Source organism: Sinocyclocheilus grahami, unplaced genomic scaffold, assembly GCF_001515645.1.
Source record: "Sinocyclocheilus grahami isolate Dianchi unplaced genomic scaffold, SAMN03320097.WGS_v1.1 scaffold101.1, whole genome shotgun sequence".
Taxonomy (NCBI): domain Eukaryota; kingdom Metazoa; phylum Chordata; class Actinopteri; order Cypriniformes; family Cyprinidae; genus Sinocyclocheilus; species Sinocyclocheilus grahami.
The window spans coordinates 370,547-394,073 of record NW_015505280.1 but is presented as its reverse complement, the minus strand read 5'-3'; the positions used below and the strand labels follow the sequence as shown (position 1 = coordinate 394,073).

The window sequence follows — 23,527 nt, the reverse complement described above, 5'->3', positions numbered from 1 at the left end:
GTAACTTCCTCCTTTTTAATTACTTTTTATTTTATTTTAATATTTATAGACTTTACAATTTTCCTTTAGCTAAATTTATTTATTTATTATAAGATAAATAACTATATTGTATATTGTGTTGCACTCATCACATTTGTTTTTCTTTTGCCTTTTCAATGCTCATTGATCTTTGTGTTGATCTTAAAGTCAGACTAAATAATATATAGATTGTTTAATGATTCAGTATTGGCCTAGTAAACCTTTTATGAATGTTTCAAATGTAAACATTAAAACGAATTAATTCAAACATAAATTTCTCTTGACTTTCTGGCTGATATAAAGGAACGTGGACAGACAAGATATAGTGAAACACAAGAGCAGCTTGTGGCTGCACAGGAAGTGTCACCCATGAAGAAAACGACAGCATGATTATCGTTTCAGACATTAATTGTATATCATCAGAAGACCTCCTCATTATAATCACTGGAATTACTCAATAAATTAGGACTTTTTTATTATAATCATGAAGTGATGATTTCTGGACTCATATAAACTTAATTTTTTTCTGAATTGGTATGATCTGTGTCATGCTGGAGAGCTTTTATTCATAACCACAGGATATTCTGTCTATTATTTTCACTGATTCTTGAGACAAAACATGTATCACCTGTCGTTAGTTTTGAAAATAGCAACAATTCTGCATTAATATTAATCAGAGATGATTGCTACAATGTTCTCAGCACAAATTAATCCTTCTATTTTTTCATTATTTTATCAAAATTGTCTTAAATACAATGCGAAATACGTTTTACTATATCAAAATGTGTCCAACATGATTATTTGGTAAATTATTTATTCATTTAATTATGTCCCACGAATCAGTGATTTGTACATTATACCATGTGATTGTAACCAAGACACATTTTTCAGCATTTTTACAGTAAGAATGGCTCTATCATGTTAATCTTTCTATTATTTCAGAATGCATTCATATGCCAGTCATTTTGTTTTTTAATAGAATGGGTGATCTCTCCTCATAGAGACAATTATAGTAAAACGTACTTAGCTTGTAGCTAGACTCATTCAGGGACACATAATGGGTCTGGTTTATAGTCTGGCCCTCCAAATGTTTACTACGTGTCTCATGGTAGTATAACCCTGAGCATTTCGGAAGAAAATTAAGCCATAATAATCCAGCACAGCCATCTAAATCGTTGTACTTTGGTTGGGTAGGTTAAATGCCTAAAAGAGCCATGAATCTTGTTGCTGAACGAGATATTTTGTGCTCTTACCGACCCATAACCAAGAAATGTTCTGGATCTTTCTTGCATCCTCAGGGCGGCAGTTAACGATATTCAACACCCAGGCCACTATAACAATTGGTGGTTCAGACCGCAAGAGGCCATTTCAGGGCCAACTATCCGGTCTCTACTACAATGGCCTCAAAGTGCTCAACATGGCTGCTCAGGGCAACCCTAACATCAAAATCAACGGCAGCGTCCGCCTGGTGGGGGAGGTTCCCGCCGCAGGTTCAGCCAGAACCACGGCCCTCCCTCCAGAGATGTCCACCACCTTTATCGAGACCACCACCACCATGTCCACCACCACCACGAGAAAACACCGCACTCCACCCACAATACAGGTACGACCCCAGACATACAAACACAAAATCAAATGAAGACTTCATGGGGACCTGTTATATAAACTGCTGAGACTAGTATTATAAGTTAGTCATCTCATTTGTTTTGTTTGAAAGCCCGTTCACAATAAGAATGATAAATATAAAAAATAAAGATATTAGTGTCCAGCATTTCTAACATAATATAATGGATGTAAATCTTCTTTATCTGTGGCACAGTCTTTCACAAGCTTCATGGTCAATAAAGTCATAGTCTTATAAAATATTCTGTTACACAACGGATAATGACAATCGGTTTATTATAAACGCAAACTGCAGTTATGTCACCTGCTGCTTTAAATACTCGAGCTCTTTAAAGTTGAGTGGATTCTGATTGGCTGTCAAAGTTTTTTATCATTTATCAGTTGGAAAAAAATCGTTCTGGAAGTGATTCCAACAATAGTGTTCCTCTGTTATCGTATTGTTATATATTGATTTATAGTTGTGGTGTGAATGTCTCTAATCTCATAAAATTAGAACGACTTTTAAAACTATCTTTATTATAATCGTTATAGTTATCTTCCTTTGTGTGAAAGGAGGATAGAAAATCAATTGTTAATTGCTGCATAACTATATTTTTATACTTCTATTCTCAGACTTTGTTTTATTTTTAAAACTTTATTTTTATTGTTATAGTTTTATTGTTTTATTGTTATCGTCTTTGGAGTGAATGGGCCTTATGATGATTATAGCTTAAGTCATTAAGTTCAAAGTTAAATTGGTCTAAGACCGATTTTTCCCTGCTATTTTAACATATGCTGTGTTTATGCGACTGGCATGTGCTTTCGCATGTCTGCCTACATCTCCTCATCATTTCTGATTTGGGAACTACACCACAAATAACATCTGGCCCAGATTTACAATTCAAATAAATGAGGACACAAATTTGTTGCAACACAACATGGAAAATAAATCTCCGGAATGGATTTGTGGGAGGTTTTCTGCGCAGCTACACCTTCCGTTCTGCAGAGCGTCTCAGTGCTGCTGACAGTGTTCTCCTTAATTTATTACGCTCTCAGTTTGGTCCAATGATTTTCAGTGCGCTTATTTGTCAAGCTTAGACCTATTTCTTCAGCTTTGAGTTTGCAGATGCAAATTTAACTGTGGTATTGAAATGAGAAACAATGATTGGACCACGCCCAGGTCACATATGTCACATATGAGGACAGCGTAAACACATTGCAACAACAATACATTGTGTATGTGTGGGATGTCAAACTATAAATATGGAAAACAGAGGCTTTTGTTTCATTTAGGAGAAGTCACTCAACCAGGTGCGTCTGAATGATTTTCCAACAGTATGCAAACAACTTGTTCCAGTTGACGCGAGCACAAGCGGTGTCCACGACTTAATTTTATTAAGGTTGAGAGACTCTCTGACACGTTTTTGTTTTTATGTTTTTCATAACCAAAGAGAATTGTTTATAACTCTCCACGTCCTTTAGATAAAGACATGAGAGCGGGCGAACAAAGCCGCATTCGCACACTCTTGACAACCAAACAGAGTGCCGCCCACATAAAGTTTGACCGGGAGCCAATAAAACACTGTGGTTTGGCGAAATGTGATTAGACTGGCCATTTCATAGGCATCCTGGTACAAATTGAGCTGGTGGAAGTGATATTAAAGCCATCAGTCTCCTCTGTGTCTGAGACACATTTTGGCAAGGGACATTTGTAATCGTAAAGCCCCCACAGTTGACCGCATAAAGAAACTGTCAGTTCCTCTTCCTAGTCGGCACATTTGTTGAATTGAAATGCATCATTTTAATTAAGTAATTACATTTGTGGAAAATCAGTTGTTAAATGCTTCATAATTGAAAGAAAATGTGAATGATATGTATTATCATTGCTGTCAGCTTTATTTGTCATGCGCATTGTGCTTTTACTGTCAGCAGATCAGTGAAAGATGTCAGATGACAGCTCTTTTCTACCTTCAGGTAACAAGAATCAAGGATCTCTGTACTTGTTTCTCTGTATGGAAAAAGTATACACCCAAAACACAAGCTTCTTCCACCCCAAAATCAGACCTGTGGTCTTCAAGAATCTCCCACAGATGCCCGCGGCTGCTGAAGGATCTAAGGATTCTTCGTAGCAACTTGTGTGTTGCTGCAAGAGAGCAACCAACCATTTGTGTTGTGCTTTATTGTGTTTTCTTTTATATTCATTCATTCATAATATTTTAGCATTTAATCGTTTAATTATTCAATTTAATCATACAATCATTTATAATAATAATTTAACCACAGTCACAAAAAAAAAAGAAAAGAAAAGAAAAACTCTTTGGCTGACCTTGATTCAATCAGACAGTTGTTCCACATGTTGTTTGAAAGTGAACAGCATCAAAAAAGCATTTTGCATTTATATAATCGTTTCATTGATTCATTCATTGATCCTTCATTTAATATATTTTTTCATTGTTTTTCAATCTTATTGTGTGGTTTCAAGGGATATCAGTCTTCATGAGTAAGCCTTTTTTTACATCATTGGACAATGATGTGAAGCACTACATTTTCATTGCTTTTGCTTTGGTTTAATAACACTTGCTGGATTTGTGCTGGTCAGACAAAGCTTGACTTAGCAGTAAAACAGACACAACTAAAATTATAAACTCAAGAATAAACCTCTGCTCTTGCCTGGCATCCTCTGTCTGCATCTTGGGCTGATAGAAGACTGTTAATACAGTTTTGGGTACTACACAAAATGCATTAAACGCTGATACTGGGTACCAGACAAAACTCAAACTCAAAAAACAAAGCGGATATTTTCTGACATGATCCGCTATCCGGGGTTGGATCTGATATTCCTGACACGGAGACTCGATCTGGCATTGTTGGCAGGATGTCGGCATATCTAACAGTGCTAAAAGTGGTGTCCCAGTCCACAGCGAACCATGGAGATGGAAATTTCCATTTAGTTGACCGTGTCTGACTTTAGCTGGAAACCGTAGATGCTCAGCGAAGCATCAGACCGCATTACAATCTGAGCACAAACAGGCAAAACACATGCAAACGCTGCAGTAACAAGAGAGCATGCATCTGCCTGGAGTGGAGCCACGCTTGAGAATAAAACTATTCTCTGTGACGTACTCTGGAAAACAGCACTGCTGTGGGTCTTGTTTGGCTTATGAGGCTAATAGATGTTCGAGAAAACACAACCATAGATTGTTATCTGATCTAATGAACCAGTCACAGTCACATATTGTGTACGAAAGGGTGAAAGACGTGTGATGGTATTAGAGTGAGTCATTTTGTTGGCGTCACTTAACATGACTGGAATTAAGCTTTTGGAAATAGATAATGATACACCCACAGTTGTTTCTAACGTGTTTATTTATGTATTCATTTTTTTAAATCCTCGTCCCACGCTCATTGGCCCATCTTTAGATTCAGGCTTTCATTTTAGTCACTATTCCACTAAGACTGACACTTTCGCGTTTTGAATTTTTGAATTTTTCTTTGTCACGTCGATAACAAAATAGGTAAAAGCATCATACAGCCAATAAGCAATCATTGAAATGGTTTGTATATTAACCGAAAATTGGTGGTAAGATGTCAAGTGATGAGTTTGAAATGAGAATTAAGAGCAAATACAGCCCTCGCTTACAACCTTGAGGATGAATGGAGGATTGTAGGTACTTGAGTGAAATTAGCAGGAGGACTCTCATTAATTCCGATCAGTCTAGTAGGTCAACAGGCTGCTGGTCATGTTTGCTTTCTCATCTTCATTTGTGCAAACAGGATTGGTAAACAAGTGGTCTGTTACAGTTGGGGAAGGAATATAATTGTAAACTGCAATCCCCTACATGTGTTGGGACACGAGATCTATTTTTAAGCCATTTGTATTTGCATCGAACTGGAACAAGGTCTACGCATTTTATTCGGCTTAATTAAGACCAGGGCTGTAGAGACGTAGAGAAGCCAGGCTTGTGCGGATCTCAGCGTTGAACTCTTTCGAGGTTTGTTTAAGTACGCTCTGCTGTTCTTCAAAGAAATCCGTCTGGAAGAGAAGTCTTGAGAGACAGATCACAAGGAAGGGGTTTTCTTGTTTTAATCATGTTTAGGAAAGGTGCAGAAACCGAAAAGATATAGCTAAGCGTGACTTCTTGGCTTATGCTGACAGACAAACTACTCAGCATGTTGAGACAGTTAGCTTTAGAAGATTAGAAGCACAAAACATGTTGTTTTTTTTAAATAAAAATTAAAGAAAATTAAGGAGTTTAATATCTGATCATGTTCAAAAGAATCCCCAGCTAGGATGTAGTCAGGTTTAATGCGGAAGAAATTTGTAAAATTTACTTTTTCTTTACTTCGAGGTCTATCTTTATTTCATTAATGTATCCAAGATTATTCGCCAGGCTGGATTGATGATAAACCTCACACATGAGGGGTGTGTTTTCCTCTGGGCGTCTGAATCATTCATGTATGGTAGGTTAATTGAGCTGCACATATTTTCATATCAGAGGGGTGGGATGATGATATGTATTTCAGGGCAGCAATTTCATTTCATGTCTGCTGAAAGCTGAGGGACTACATTTGGTCTCATTCATCCTTTGGCCTCTAATAGGAGGGATTTTGGGCATTTATGGTCGTTCCATCCCAAAATCATCAAATCATTTTCCTTTGCTGTACTGCTGAAATGTAGTACATTAAAGAACTGTGTGCCAGAGGGGATCAAACCCTTAGTGAGACACAGCAAAGGATTTTATCTTCGAATCAGCCCTCTTTTAGCCATGCTGTCATAAGTGCTCTCTTTGCTTTAAACAGGATCCCTGGCAGAATTATTTAATGTGCTGGGCATTAGGATGGATAATGCATATTACGGTAGTGTTGATTTTATTAATGTTTCAGCTTATACTCTGTATAAGATCATAATGGAGTAAGACGGGACATGTTTTAGAGATGTTGTAAAGGTTAACGATAAAAGTGTTTAGAACTAAGAGCAACTGAATTGGACACATCAGGTGCATTTGAAGCAATTTTTAAAATGGACTGTGTATTTTAATATTTTAAAGAAGTAGTTCTCTCAAATATGAAAATTGTTCCACACTTTTTTCATTCCTGTGTGAAACACAGAAGAATAATTTATTTGACAAATATCTTGAATACTCTTTTCAATATCATGAAAATGATTTAGGACTGGGGCTGTTAAGAACACAAATGACAAAAAAGCTCCATTAAAGTATCATAATTGCTACTATTATGGTGCTATGTACTTATATTCTAAGTCTTACAAGCCATATGAATGATTTCTGTGAAGAAAAGGCTAAAAATTGAGTCATTTTTCACTCAAATAAAATTACAAAAAGAACATTGGTGATTGCTGATTCATGAAAAAAAAATGTTTTTTTGATTCAGTTCTTTTCAATAGATTGCTTTGTCCAGTTTACAAAACCAGTGTGAATCATTTATTATTGTTTATTATTAAATTCAACTCACTGGCTCAGTGATACGGTTGCAGGAGTTAACAGCCCACTGGAGGTGAAAATTATCAGTGAAATATGACTTAAATATCAGTTTGTTTGTCAGACAAACCCTTTTATGGCTTCAGAGGTCTTGGTCTAATACAGACTACTTTTATGATATTTTATGGTGCTTTTAATTTTTTTTCTTATGTAAACTATCCATATAATGCAATTTAAAAGAACTGCTTAATGTGATTTTTAGATTAATCACTACTGAATGCATAAATTATTATTTAGTCCAGTGGATGCAGATGGCTGGTCTTGATAAGTATTGATGCTCCTGTTTTTAAGTTGTAAAACACTGAATCTAAGACAGGTATGTGGCCAATTCCGGGGATTGTTATCTGTCACCATGCATCTGCTGTGCACAGCAGCTAGCATCTCTTGCTGTGTTGTTGCTGGGAGGACATGTCGAGAAACAAATGGTCTGTGCAGTGCTGCTTCAAGTCCAACACCTATTGTGTTTTATTAAGAGACGCACAACAGTTCTTCTGTGACTTTATAGGTAGTATTTTCACTTCCACAATTTAGCAAAATCAGACAATATTGTGTCTAATATATACCACAATATTAACTTCTTATTATTGAATTGTTGTAAAGAAATATCACATTTGCAGCTGGTAACTCCTCACCTCCCACGAGCAAATCAAGAGTGTGATAGAATACACGCTGCTAGACAACCTATTTCTGAATCACCATTCTGCTCTACCTTACTGCTGTAAATTATTTAATTGGAAGGTTCATTTAATTAGATCTGTTTGGTTAGCTAAATCAGACTGTCTCATCCATTCAATTAGGTGCCAGTGTGCTACCTGTACGCTCTGAACATGAGAGCTGTGATCGCACTGTATTTATATCAGTATGATTCAAATGCTGTTAAAAAACAAAACAATTAGACTTTCTTTGCAAAGTTTAGAGCCTATTTTATTTTTGTATGCAGAAATGCCTCCTTCAGTTCAGTGTTATGATGCTCTGTTCTAAGTCATCATGACCTCAGAAATGGGTGGTTTCCCACTGATAACTACACCAGAATTAGCTGTGTTCTCACTCATTACGAAATTAGCATTAGTTGTGTTTCCATTAATTATGACATCATTATTAATTCTGTTCCTAGTGGTTATGACATCATAATTAGTTATATTTCCACTGATTATGACACCAGAATTAGTTCTTTTCACACTGATTGACATCAAAATGTCTTTTTCCACTGATTATGATATAAGAATTAGTTATTATTCCACTGATTATGACATCATAATCAATTCTGTTCCCACTGATTGTGACATCATAATTAGTTATTTTTCCACTGATTATGATGTCATAAATAATTCTGTTCCCAGTGATTATGACATCATAATTAGTATTTTTTCTCACTGACTGTGACATCAGAAATTGTTAGTTTTCCACTCATTAGGACATCAGAATGACTTTTTTTCACTGATTGGGACATCAGAGTTAGTTCGGCTCCCAGTGATTCATGCTAAATCTCGACATCAAGCATGTTGACTATACCCACGTCTTAAATCAAAAAGAGGCATAAAAACATAACAGGAGGAACTTCCTAAATCTCAAAGATTATTCCAGCATCAGCACTTTCCTTGGTGCTGTATAATCGATTAGGACTGAGGGGCTCCTGTGAAATGAATGATCTGGCTTCTGTTTGGAGCGTAAATCACACGCTTGCTCCTATATCTACAGGATTTACATGCACAGACTTTTGGCAGAGGATGTGCTGATCCTGTGTCATGTGCATTTCGACTTTGATTTCATTTTGCAGATTTTGTAAATATGGGCTACTCGGTCCAAAAATAAATAAATAAATAAATAAATGAATGAATAAAGTAATTAAAAAAATAATAATCTGAGAAAAAGAACAAATTTCAGCATTTAATATTTTGATACCAGTCATGTATATGAGATAACTATTTTCCTCTGTCTGTTTTTTTCTCTCCATATTTGACACATATTTTAAGAGTTTTTAACAGTTCAGCACTGAGTGAAGATAAAGAACGTCAATGTTTGAAATTGCAGGTTTAGCTGGGCTGCACATGACTTGATAATAGGCTTTCAGTGTTAATGTATTTAAGTCTGTTCTTGTGTTCACACTGCACTTCTTTCAGTGTTATTAATGAAATGTACTGTATTGTTCACACAAGCTGCTCTCTGACCTCAATTAAATCACCCTGCGAGACAAGCCAAATGGAATGAAATGAATCAATAGAAATAGGTGATTTAGGGGGTCTACGGGTCAGCAGCACTAAATTTGTGAAGCTTTTCATCAAGCACTGAGACTATTAAGCTTTTATGCCTCAGAAATGTTTATACTTACAAGAAATGTCTTGTATTAAGTCACTAAATTATGCAAGACTGTCAGCACAGTAATTTAAGGTGAAGAAAAGTGCAATGATTTTGGTGTATGACCCCTTTTAACCCTTAAAGAGTTTCTCCCAAAGCTTGCAGGTGTCATTTTGCCAAATATGATAAAACCATGGGTGCTTGAGTACATTTTTATGGATTTCATCACTGAATTTAAAACGAGCATGTTGGGTTAAATTGAAGCGGTCACATTCTTGCTGTATTTTGAGAGACAAATGGCAAGAAAAATTGTTCTTTGAGAAGAAAAGCCAATTTTAAAAAAAAAATCAATAAACAGATGATTCTTGATTTATTTTTTATTTGTACAAAATACATTGTTCTTTAAATAATGTGTAATTTCCTTAAGACTGAAAATAAATTGAACGGATTTAACCGGGTTTGCTTATCTGTCAGACACCATGAAGCATAACACTCTCGGCTTTGAGAAGAGTGAAGAAACAAGCTAATCTTCCAGGAGTTCAATATTAAGTTCCCGTCACTGACAGACTGGGCGTGAGAGATGGAGGGGAAAAGATTAGACTCTTCAGCACAGATGAGGCTTATATGCCACCAAAACACATTCTCGCATTGTTAATATGTGGATTAGGCCATTTTCTCATTCCCAACAGAAGTATCAATATATGATTCTAAAATGGCATAATGCAGCAGCTCTCCATTGCATTCTCGGCCTGTATCAACACTGAGCTCGTGTTTTTGTGAAAGAGGATATGAAAAGCGGCTTCTGAGATATTCTGACTGATTCCGGGATCTGTACGTACCTGTGCGTTAGTCTGCGTGTATCCACAGACATGCATATTCAAGGCGGCCATTGTATTAGTAACATTTTCATACCGAATATCAACCGTGGGTTCTGTTCGGAGCGGTTTATGAGATTAAACGGAAACCTGAAATAATTTCACGTTTTCTCCACAATCAGTCAATTACGTTTCTCATTGCTTTCTGCATCTGTGATATCCTCCTGCTCCTTCAGTCACGAAGATGAGTTGTTTGCCACACTAAATATAAATTCAATGAATAATTTTATATTCACATAGAGCGATATTCCACATCCCGCCAGTGTGAAGCGCCACCTCCGCCCAGTCTGATGTGCATTCGAATGGTTTTTTGCACCATTTTCATACCAAAACTGGGAAAAAAATAAAGTCTTTTTTTTCGAGCAAAGTCCACCAAGAATATAGAGGGAAAACATTTTATTATTCCATCAAACCCAATCATATTTATGACCTTGCGCTTTCACATGGGAGAGCGCTTTCCATTGCTCCCTGTGTTATTTAAAATTTCATAAACCTGGTCTACGACAGTACTTATTTTGCCCCACATTCTAATCTGCTCCTAATAAAGACATGCCAAGCAGAGGGTGTGAAAAACGAGCTCACCGCGGCAGTTGGCATGAGTAAGGGAGAGAGCTGGGGATAAATCAGAGCGGGAGACGTTGGAGGCACACAGATAAACACAGTGCCGCTGTGTGTTTGGTGCTCTCCTCTCAGCGGCAATGATATACAATGATGGGAAATCCATGCAGACTCTCGAAAGGGCGAGATGGAGGTGACTCGTATAAATGTTTGACGTGAGCAGTTTTTCCAAATAAATGTTTGTAATTAACACCCAAGATGAGCTCAGCAAACTCATTCACTGTCTGTCACCGGTGAATTAATGTTTATTGACAGGGAAATAATGACACTGACTTATGAGCAGGCTTACATGAATTGTGTTCCTGCAGAGCTCCTCGGAAGGTTCTGTCATTTAAAAAATGCCCTAAATCTCAGACTCATTGCATATTCATTTATTACATTTTGTGGCTAATTTGATTATGCTTTCAGCTGCTAATAAGAGCGTGGTACTCTCAGCTTCATTTAAAGGAATAGGTCTCCCGAAAATGAAAATCATTTTATTATTCCACCCTCATCTTGTTCTAAATCCATATATTATTTATTAATTTGCTTACATTTTTTTTAAAACGTATGACTTTATTTATTTCTTGAAAAACAAACTTTGTATAGTTTAGTTCATATGGAAAATGTTTTATGACTTTTTAGAAAACCTTGCTGGTAACTAATTTATAAAAAATAGTAGATAATGAGAGTAAATAAACAATTAAGAGTGTGTGTGTGTGCATGTTTATGTGGTTTATGAGGACACAAATTCGTATAATAACATGGGTATGACATAGGTATTACAATGAGAAGGTGATTTATGTGGACATTTTCAGTGTCCCCATAATTCAAAAGGCTTATAAATAATTCAGAATGAGTTTTTTTGAAAATCTAAAAATGCAGAAAGTTTCCTGTGAGTGGTAGGTTTAGGGGTAGGGTTGGTGTAGGGCAATAGAAAATACAGTTTGTACAGTATAAAAACCATTACGCCTATGGAGAGTCCCCATAAACCATAAAATCAAACCTGTGTGTGTGTGTGTGTGTGGGTGTGTGTGTGTTTGTTTGTTTGTTTTTATAGTTTATTTTTGAATTCATTTATTTTTGTTGTTTTAATGGAAATCCTCATTACTGTTTATATTTTGTCCTTGTAATGAGCAATAAATTATTACAAAAATACTGACTTATTTATTATTATTATTGTATTTTTTTTTTTCAAACTCTATTAAAATAGATACTTTCAGTCTTTATCGGTTTGTCAGAAAGGTTGCTGTCCTTTTTTTTTAGGCCTTCTTGGATGTTTTTGGTCATGCACCTTCTTACCATACCATTTTGTTGTAACATTTTTTTTTTAATCAGATTTGAGTCCACACCACAAATTTTACTTTAAATTGGTGCAGAAAAAATGCATCTGGACTTACAGTATATATTGCAAACATTATCTAAAAATGCTCTTCTGCGTTATGGTGGTACAATCTAATGCATTCAAGTCTCTCTTTTGTTTGTCTATTCTCCTGTGTGTGTGTTTCACCGTATTATAGACCACGGATGACATGGTCTCTTCGGCTGAATGCTCCAGTGACGACGAGGACTTTGCTGAGTGCGAAGGACATGCAGGTGGGCTAGGTCAGTTGAATTTTGCTTGCCTCTATGTGGTGGCCTTTCGTTTGCAACTGAGGATCAGATCCTCAAAGCATCGCCTCCCCCCATGGATAGAAAAAGTGTAACTTCCTGTCCAATCCAACCCATGTACGCCAATATAGAGACATGGATATACAGTAGTAGGATATCTTAAGTAATAATCTAAACAAAACAGAAATAGGCATGGTTCTCTAATGCTTAGTCCATTCAGTAGCCTTGAATCAGAGCTAATCTCAAATCATTCCCCCAAAACTTTTATTACGAGCTACACTTGGCCATGGGGTTTTCCGAAGTGGTTAACATGGTCACACTGATTACTAATTTTGTCCCCAGTGCCTATTATGAGAGCATACGTACAAAATTAGTACAGAAAAGTGACATGTTCTCTGCATTGATGCTTCAAAATGTATCATACTGAGGTTTTTTGCCATGTGATAGTGGACTGCATTTTGGCACATGATACATTTTGACACTTTGCTTTCAGCCTTATAGTAGAGTGATATCTATCAGATTAATTGCTGTTGAAGCAGTCTTTTCGATTCCTTTCTGTTTCCTCATTTCAAGAGGTTTGATTTAAGTTAACTTGTTATAATAGAGAACAGATATCATCGAATTTCTGTGTACAAATTTTTGTTTTGTGTCGTTATGCTTATTTTTAACGATATAATTTTGCCTCAGTGTGAACAAGTTGTTCTGCTAATATTTCCAACCCAAATATGAAAAATACAATTCAGTGATTAGAAAAAAAGAGATTGATAGTGAGAAAGAGAAATATTTGAGAGAAGTTGGGTATTGGCTTTTTATTTTTTATTTTTTTTACATAATTGTAGCTTTGAGAAAATAGTCTGTCATGTCTTTTGTGGAATATGCACATTTTTTGATTGCTGTTATAGATAATCAAAATGTAATTCCTTTGCAAATTATGATTCCAGTCAGAGAGGTCAAATGAATCTCGTTATAATTTGAGTAAAACTCTACCACTTACAATAATTGGGTGTTTCTTCAACTTCGGGCACTTTTTATATCCTATGGTTGATTTTTATTAAAATGAACAGATATCATGAACAGATTTTTTTTTTTTCATATAAAGGTCACGTTAAAATATATTACTAGTCTTGGAAAGTTTTTACCATAGCTTCACCATTTATTTTAAATTAGTTTTACACTTTTTCCAGGCGTTCAATCTTAAAAAGGTTACTCATGTTAAAATTATTCAGTATTAATTTATTAATCTAAACAGAGCAAAATAATAATAAACATCTAAATAATAAATATTAGATTTTTCCCCCCTTATTTATATAAATTGAAATAATAAATAATTGTCTAAATGTTGTACACAATTATATTTATAGACGTTTTTATTTTATTTTTTCGATTTTTTTTTTTTTGCACCACAAAATGTTATGAAATGCATTACATTATATGAAAGGTGGTGTTTTAGAAAAATGTCAGAAAGTAATTTGGTTACAAATGACTAAATAAACTAGCAAAAGTCTGAAAAGTGCGTTTTCCACCAAGTCTACAAAGCCAGATGTTCCCCTAATTGAACAAACCCCCAATTATACATTTTCCATGTTGGAAAAGCGAACCAGCACATAACAAGAAGAACAATGTGCGATCATATAATTTCCAGAGGCCAAAGCCATTTCATGGCTTGTTAGTTTTATCTATTGGCCTGTAATGAGCACACTATCTTTTATCACAGAAATGTGCAACATGTTTATTGTGCTCCATTGGATGAAAATGTATACATTTAATTTTTCATGCAGACATGACAGGCTAGTTATCTGCTTTGTTTGTCTCAACCTGTTCTCACCCTCTGCAATTCTTTCAAATGTCAATGCCAATTTCTTCCAAATGACATTCATCGGTTTAGCGGTTTGAGAACAATATCCATCTTTCTGGAATCTTTATGTACTCATAAAGAAAGCTATTGGCAGGGTCCCAATCATCCAGTCACGTTTACACAGAAATTCATGCCATTCTAACCTCTACATCAGTTGATGTGTAGCTGCATGAGACATTACCGCTGCAGGGGTGCGTCCTCGTATTCAGAGAGTATTCTGTACCGCATGCGTGGGGTACTTCCCCTTGATTTGTCCTCTTAATTTCATGAGCTTGTCCGTGGTCAGTGTTATTTTTGGTGAAGTCCTCATCTTTTTCCCAGCTATCCAAAAGCAACATTCCTGTCATCTCGCCTCATCTTGTTCCGCATGATATTTTGGTGTTGAAATCGATTTTTCCTTCATTTTTCTCAAGCATCTGTACCATCTGGGCTTGACCTTGAACATTGTCATTTTGATTAACAAAGCAAATAACAGGCAACAAAATCTTTTCTTGCCATCCAAGGAGTTTTTTGAGCTCAAGTATTGATGTAATCTTAAGAAAGTTGTGTTTTAAGAATGACCAACATCCTTGAATGCCCTTTACTTCCTCCTCACATGACTGAGCCGGTCTGCATATGAAGTCATTTTAGAATGCAGATGGCATAGAAAAAGTTTTATTGCCACAAACCGTGCACTTCAATGTCACGCTTTCTCAAGCAGTCATTTGTGGCATGTAATATTGTAGCTGCTAGTCAGAGCCTGTGATAAATCATTGAAATCATTTTAAAATGACAAGAATAACATCAAGAACAAAATTGCATCTCAAATGCAAAAACAACCCAATTTGATAAAAAAAAAAAAAAAAAGGCACATGATGGTCAATGAAAAGGTTCCAGATCTTGATCTATCTTCTTGTTTTTTATTTGTTTTGTTTTTTCAAATTTTGAGAGTTGATCTTGATGAACAATTGACGTTTTAAAGAATGTTTCCAAACTGCATGGCGAAGAAGTTGCAGTTTAGGGTTTGTCAGATTGTCAGTGTTAGAGTTTTGTTCTTTTTCGTAGATGGGCATGTATATGCTCATTGTTTGTATATCCCCATCCCTTCCTTACAGCCAAAAACGTTAATGCTGCCCGACCGCTTCGTACTGCCTATACATGGACATGGCAACTGACTTACACAATCACCCCCATCATTATCATCTCCTATGTAGTATGTTCATAGGTCCAATTCCCTTGTCACAACCTACCTTGCTTGTCGGACCGAGGCAGCGATGATTGTGATGATGATGATGATGGCTTGATGATATCTGGGTATGGCTCTGGGGAAGCATACGACTCTAACCTGCCCCCTACTGATGATGAAGATTTTTACACCACCTTCTCCTTGGTAACAGATAAGACCTTGTCTTCGTCGACCTTTGAAGGTGGCTACAAAGCTCACGCGCCTAAGTGGGGATCCAAGGACTTTAGACCTAACAAAGTCTCCGATTCTGGTAGGACTACTACCACGTCTTTTTCCCCCAAGCTGAGCCGCTTCACAACCACGTCCACGCCACCCAAACTGCCCGCGGGCAAAATGAATCACAGGGAGCTAAAGCCCCAGCCCGACATAGTCTTGCTTCCATTGCCCACTTCCTATGAGGTAGACAACACAAAGCTGAAGAGCCCATTAATAACCTCCCCCATGTTCCGTAATGTACCCACAGCAATCCCCACGGAGCCGGGCATCAGGCGGGTTCCGGGGGCCTCCGAGGTGGTCCGTGAATCTAGCAGCACCACCGGAATGGTCGTCGGGATAGTTGCCGCAGCCGCTTTGTGCATCCTAATTCTGCTGTACGCCATGTATAAGTACAGAAACAGGGACGAGGGATCCTACCAAGTGGACGAGACCAGAAATTACATAACCAACTCGGCGCAGAGCAATGGAGCAGTCATGAAGGACAAACAGCAGAGCGCGAAAAGCAGCAACAAGAAACAGAAAAACAAGGACAAGGAGTACTACGTGTGAGAATGTCGCCCGTCGCTTTGACAGAACTTTGAGCTGTTGGGCGCTGCGCCGAGAGAGGGACAGGAGCCGAATCCCGGCGCTATGCCGAGAAGGCGAACTGTACCATAAAGCACACTTACAACCGTAAGAATACCACAAAGGTAAAATAGCAAACATTAGTGACCTTATTCCTCTTATCTGGTCGGAGACGTTATCAGTGTAGAATATTCCACAGCTACATCATAATCCTAAGTGACTTTTAGAGGTATGTGAACCTTGGCGTAAATCTCGTTTTTCTTTTCTTTTGTAACTCTGTAAAAAAAAAAGAGGAGAACGTTTTAAGCATGTAAGAGACACATAGTGCTGATGTCCATAACGAAAGTGGGACCCAAAAAATGTTGTTCACGCGAAAAAACGGACTCCTGCCAACAAAATAAATAAATAAATATATATAAATAAATATATATATATATATATAAATTCTATATATGAGAAATTTGTATTGTTTATACATTACATGTGGTGTCTTATCATTTTTTGCTCTCTGCAAAAAGAAGAAAAACACATTGTAATAAACGAAGACCTGTCACCAAGGCTCTGACAGCACAGCACTGTTAGGATTTCCAGCCGAAACTGATCATTTTAATTGTACAACCAACTGTAATATTGCAAATGTGTGAGTTTCCAGAAAGACAGTGACATTTCCTTGTCTCAGTAAAGCGACTGATTGTAGTGCATGCCATGCCATCCTTCGCTTCGATCACATCTGCCCACCGAGCCGATCCGATCATCAGATAGACCTCTCGTCCCTCAAAGCGACTCGACAAGAGAACGTGTCGCAGATTGGAACTTTTTCAACCGTATGTATGTTGGTCCATTTGCTCTCGTCTCTTTTTTATACAGCTGTCTGGTGCAGACTGGCGCAGTGCTATGATACTGTTAAAGGATGTCTATACGAAAATAAATCTAATGTGAAGAGTGTGAAAAAAAAATCTATCTGTTGTCACAGTCGACTGTGTCGAATGAGAAATTTGTTTACATATTTTATTACATGATAGCGGTTGTACTTTGTAGGTAGATGATGTACATACGAACCTGAGTTGTATTTTTTTTAGTAATTCTATTGTACAGAGAGATCATTTGATTATTTATTCAGTGTGTTTCGTGCATAAAAATCCGACACTGTCGACTCATGTGAAGGAAGAAAAAAATATATAGTACACACACGTTTTTGTAAGGACAAGCAGAGAATATTGTTAGATTAGAGGTCTAATCATTCTCGCAGATGTTTCTAAGTCTAAGCATGGATATTTGACTACTTGAAGCTGTCAATGGAATACAAGACGCACTTAATTGTACCAAGGTTTCCTTGTTATCAGTTGTTTTATTTATAGAAGAATCAAAGAAATATGTAATAAAGACAGACTAATATGGATATGGACATGCAGCTCAGATAATTAATGTGATAATTCTACAAAAAAAAATTATTACTTCTTTATTTTTCTTATTTTGTTCTTATTTGTTCTACCAAAAATATGATGTGAAGATGTGCCCATGTTATTTTTTTATCTTAATTTTCTGTTCAACCTCATGTGTGCTTTTATTATTTTCATTTATGACGTCATAGTCATGTAGCTTCGCTTCAGAAAATAATTGGCAATGGTCTATAATAAAACATTCCATGGAGGTTGTTCATACCAGGGTTGCCTTAATGTGCACATATCTATATACTCTCTTCAGTATGTGCGGCGATACATATTTTTCTATCGTCTATCATGCTGGATGGCACATACAATTTAATTTTCTGTTCTGTTAGGACCTTTTTAATGTGTTCAAGAGACTTGGTTTGAAAATATGCCTTTCCTAGCATACTTTTAATGCATGCCTCACTTTGTTTTTAGCACAGAAAAGGTGAGGTCGTCATTTGTATGGAAGAAAGATTGCATTTCAGTAGTCAATCAGAGAGCAAAAATGAATCAATATTCATCAGATGTTGTACAGTATTTTCTTGGGAGATGCAGATTTATAAAAGAGTACCCACAATGACCTGTTAACAGCATACGAGATCCTAAGCACTAAATATTTCTCTTTTAGTTACCAAGGCAAGACAAAGGTACAAATCAGAAGCTGTGACTTCTGTTGTGATTTAATTGTTTCATTAGATATGGTAATTAAAGTGTGCCTGACTATAAAAGAAATTAGGAGGACTTTTAATATGCTATTGTTCAAGAACAATATGATGTTTGAAATCCTGATTAGGAACAAAAGCATCAGCTTCTGTATGCACGCAACATAAAAACTGGCAGACTGATCATATGACAACCGTTTTCTACAAATGGTGAGAAGGTGAGAAATGGTCATTTGTTTTTGAGGATACCATCAAAATGTAAACTAATCACTGAAATTAATATGAATGTTCAATTCCGTTTCAGCATCATTGGATACTTTCAGTTTTGTCGGATACACTCATGCTGACAGACATTTGGAGCAACAAAGTGACCAGAAGTCATTCATTTTCAATGACAGTTGTCAATTTCCAGCTTCATGGGTCACAGTGACTGTTTTGACATGATGTGGGTGTGTCCAGATGCAAAAACAGTTGATAAAAGTTTATGCAAATGAGCAGCAACTACCTCAGTGGTAATTTTTAGCAACAAAACAACTGATTCATTGTCAAAACAAAATGGCATATATTTTTTTTTTACGGACAGTACATCTCATTTTTCAATGCTTTGACTACTTAGTGTATACAGGTCATCACTGAAATCACCCACCAACAGACAGTGTTGGGAAGGTTACTTTGAAAATGTAATAGGTTACAGATTACAAGTTACCCTACTTAAAATGTAATAAGTAGCGTAACTTTTCAATTACTTTATTAAAGTAATGTAGCTGATTACATTTGATTACTTTTTGATTACTTTTCTAAATTTCTAATGTTTTCAACTGTTAATCATTTTCAAGCATGTAAACCAGGCAGGGTTAACCTTACAGTAGTACTGAACACTGATTACTGTCAGACTTTCAAAATCCTTCATCACTTGAATTAAGATTATAATATCTCAATTTTAAAGGAGACATCGCATGCAAAATATCTTCGTTTGCATATAAATGTGTCTTGGTAGTGCATAGACAAAACCACTCTACAATGATAAAAATCCATTCACTCCTTTGTTTAATCCCCCAAAAACCTAAACAGTTATCAAGCCAAAATTATGTCATATTGCTCAGGCCCCTCCCACGACGGCTGACGTACTGTCGCATCATAGCATATTTCCACCCTCAGCCAGTTATACGAAGTGCGCTAACGAATACACCTAAATTAGTTTATGTCTGCACAAATCATTTTGCTCCAGACTGCTTTCTGAATGAGGGACAATTCAAGGCAGATTTTGTAAAAAAGTTCAAACTCAAGGATGGATCAGTACCCATCGTTCATGATCCAGCTGCACCTCCAGAAGTAGTAAGTCTCACACTTTATATATTTTTTATGATTATTTGCTCTTCCACAGAAGAGAGGAGCGGGGTGAGCAGATCTTATTATCATGTAAAGAGATATGCACCGAAACTAATCTCTGTGAACAGCGCTGTTTTTGACAAGGTAAAAAGGGTGTTGTTTTACACAACCACTGAGACCATTTCAAGAAGACCCTAAAGAATCATACCATCCTGACTACCAGGAAAAAACTGTTTTGTGAATTTAGTATTTTGTCATGTCAACATTTTTTTGAAAAATGATATTTTATTCATATGTTATGCCATGTCCTCTGTAGAGGACATCGGGACTTTAAGTCCTGTTTTTTTACATTTCAATAACAAACCTTTATAACACATGACTATTAAAGCTGCAGTAACTTAAAGCTCTGTAACTTTTGGCGCTCTAGCGGTTATTAAACAGAACTGCGTGCGTCTTGCGGAAGAAAATTGTAGCCGGAGCTACTTCTCTAAGTTTATGTCTATGACAAATCACGCAAGTACTGGGTTACTCCACAGCGGTACCTACCCAAATCAGTCTAAAATAGTCCAAATATATACACTTATTATAGGCGTATCGTAGTGATTCAGGACAAGCCAAAAACAAGGTTTGGAAAATGGATTTATGGTGTACTCGCTTATTATATAAATTTGGTTGATTGATAAATTATTGATTTTAACTGTTTTTTCTTTTTTTTTTTAGGCTGAGTTCCTGCAGTTTTAGAGAGGAAGGATGTGCTGTTCTGATTTCAGCTCTGAGATCAAACCCCTCACACCTGAGAGAACTGAATCTGAACTGTAATAAACCAGGAGATTCAGGAGTGAAGCTGCTCTCTGCTCTACTGGAGGATCCACACTGTAAACTGCAGAAGCTACAGTGAGTGTTATTATATTATTGAACACAAAAAATTGACTGAAAATACAGCCAAACAAAAACATTTAATGTTAAAGGGATAGTTCACCCAAAAGGAAAATTCTGTTGTTAATTTAGTAATCTTCAAGTAATTTCAAAACAGCATGACTTTCTTCTGTAGAAAATAAATATATTTTGAGAAATGTTTTTTTTCCCCACAGTAAAATGCAATGGTACCAAACTTTGGTTGCCAACAATATTAAAAATGTCATATATTGAGTTTCACAGAAGAAAGAAGGTCATACAGGTTAGAAACGACAAGCAGGGAAGTGAATTATAACCATTTGTAACCCATGCTGGCAAAATTAGTTGGAATGCGCACAGGCTCATTTTGAGCTACAGACAAAAAAGTGAAAAATGTTGATTTTGGTCAAATTTCAGGTTTTCTCAAAAATAAGTTCATTAAGCCCTTGTCTAGCAATCCCAATGCTCCAAATAGTAATTAAACATCTAATATTATTTGTACGTTTTCTGAGCGGATAACCTTTATCCCTGCTCGCTTCTTGCACTGCTGCTCACTGATAATGAATCGCGCATATAATCAGCTTCAGTGTTACTTTAACACTCATTTAGAGTGGGAGCATATATGCTCCGAGCAGTGTTAATTTAACACTCGGGAATTTACTGTGTAGTAGTCATCATTAACTAAGCATTAGCTTTTCATGACTTCATCATGTGTGTGGCCCCTCAACTAAAGTGGTGATTTCATATACCATGAACTTTAAGTGCCTGTATATCTGACTGCCAGGGAAAAAAATTGTGAATTTAGTATTTTGTCATGTCATTACATTGTTTAGAGCATAAGAAAAAATTTGAAAAATTATATTTTATTCATATGTTATGCCATGTCCTCTGTAGAGGACATCGGGACTTTAAGTCCTGTTTTTTTTTTTTTATATATATATATATATATAAAAAGACATGAATAGACATAAGGCAAAAGCAGTGAGATTTTTGTTTTAATCAGAAATCAATTTTTTTTTTTATTCCAAACTTTATATAAAGATACTTCTCAACCATGTTATGAAAGATATTTAAAAAAAATAATAATAATTTTCTTTGTGCAAAATGTGTGTAAAATGGCCATAAACGAGTTTTTGCATTATATACAATATATCTATAAACTGTATCTAATTTGCATATTAATGTGTTTTTGGGGCAACATAGAATGAACAAATAAGTGCAATAATGGGAGTAATAATTAGCAAGATTTTAATATCTCATATTTAATAGGAGTATTGATATATAATTTTTTTCTCTATTCATTTGTTGTGTCTCCCAAAATGTGTAATAAACATGCTTTAAGTCCTGGTGTCCTCTACAGTGTATGAAATTGATGTCCTGCTTCATAACAGAAGGTCATATTTTGATTTGAAAACCCATAACATTTTCCTGAGATGTTGATTTGTGACAAACATTTTGACAATTAGTCAGATTTAAATGATAATTACAAAACATTATCATATTTCCATTAGGGTGTTAAATTTGATCACTAAATGAATGTCAGCCATTTTTAAAGACCAAGGAGAGGGAGTGGTCATGGTGAAACATCCAATCATTTGGTATCTCTGAAAAGCCCTGAATGTGCTCTGTACAGGACATCCAGACTTAAAACTGTGACATGTAACATCTCAGAGAAATTGCTAAAACATAATGTCCTCTACAGTGGACAAAACTCCATAGCTGGTAGTCAGGAGGATACCAACTTGTCAAAAATGGGCATCCGATGTCCCCTTTGAAGCACAGCCACCACAAAATCAGACTTACTTTAAGATCATTCTGAGGTTAAAATCATAACAATAAATAGCTATGATACTGTTTTAAAAAAAATCTAATCTTTGAATAGCTATGACAGGAATCACTGGAATCTAACAATGTCTTTGAAAAAAAGAAATGTTAAAGGTGGGGTAAGCGATTTCTGGTAGCCAATGTTGACATTTGAAATCACCAAAACAAACACGCCCCTACCCCAAAAGGGTCTCGCCCCTATTTTGATAGCTCCTATTTTCCCACACATACGTATGCAACCCAGGCAACGGTTAGTTCTGTGAAACAAAGCAAAACCAATGTTACACCGTGTCTACACTGGACGCGAGTGGCGCAGCACAACAGCACAACAAAGAACTCATTATAATCAATGATGCTGTCCACACCATAGATATAGATAGATATAGATATATATATATATATATATATATATACAGATAGATATAATTTTTAGTTAACATATAAGTTTATTGCACTTACCGTAATTGTTCTTTTTCTTTCTTCTTTTTCTTTAGAGTTTTCATTGACAAATAGTAAAAAATAAAAATTACGTTTTTTTTTTTTCTTTTTCAACCAAGTCACTGTGGTATAAACATAAATGTTGTGTCCTCATGAAAACCACATGCTTTGTTTTTGTTGTTCACACTTGAAAATGTGTTTCAGTTCCTATATTGGGATAATTTACAGAAATATTTATAACTGCCATTAAAAGCATCAGACACATCTCGCATAAGTGAAATGTTTAAATGTTATCGATCTAATTAGCGGTCTGATCCTTGTGTTCTGATAGGCTGGTTTCTCCTGAAGCTCCTCCCAAGCGCTTCCTGTCGTTGGGCTCAAAGTTCCGCTACAGCGGCCGAACACAAGCGCAGACTCGCCGAGTGAGCGCTCAGATCTCACGCGCCGCGCCGCAGTTCCAGCGATCGGCCAGCAGGCGGCACACCGTCACAGCCAGCATGGACAGCAGTGCGTAACACGCTAACTCACACTAACCAGCTAGTCAAGTCAGTTTCAGAGCGGAATTTCAGTGTGTGTGTGTGTGTGTGTGTGTGT

General features: G+C 36.3%; 1 protein-coding gene across 1 annotated transcript in view; it reads left to right on the top strand.

Annotated features, from left to right (window-relative positions):
- The window catches only part of LOC107588287 (neurexin-3a-like), a 296,505-nt gene extending 280,930 nt beyond the window's left edge, over positions 1-15,575 (top strand). Inside the window, exons 20-22 of the mRNA XM_016276323.1 lie at positions 1,317-1,621; positions 12,406-12,490; positions 15,446-15,575. Of these exons, the coding sequence (XP_016131809.1) occupies positions 1,317-1,621; positions 12,406-12,490; positions 15,446-15,555 (500 nt within the window). The 3' untranslated portion in view covers positions 15,556-15,575. The remainder of the gene's footprint in view (positions 1-1,316; positions 1,622-12,405; positions 12,491-15,445) is intronic.
- Positions 15,576-23,527: the final 7,952 nt, after the last annotated feature.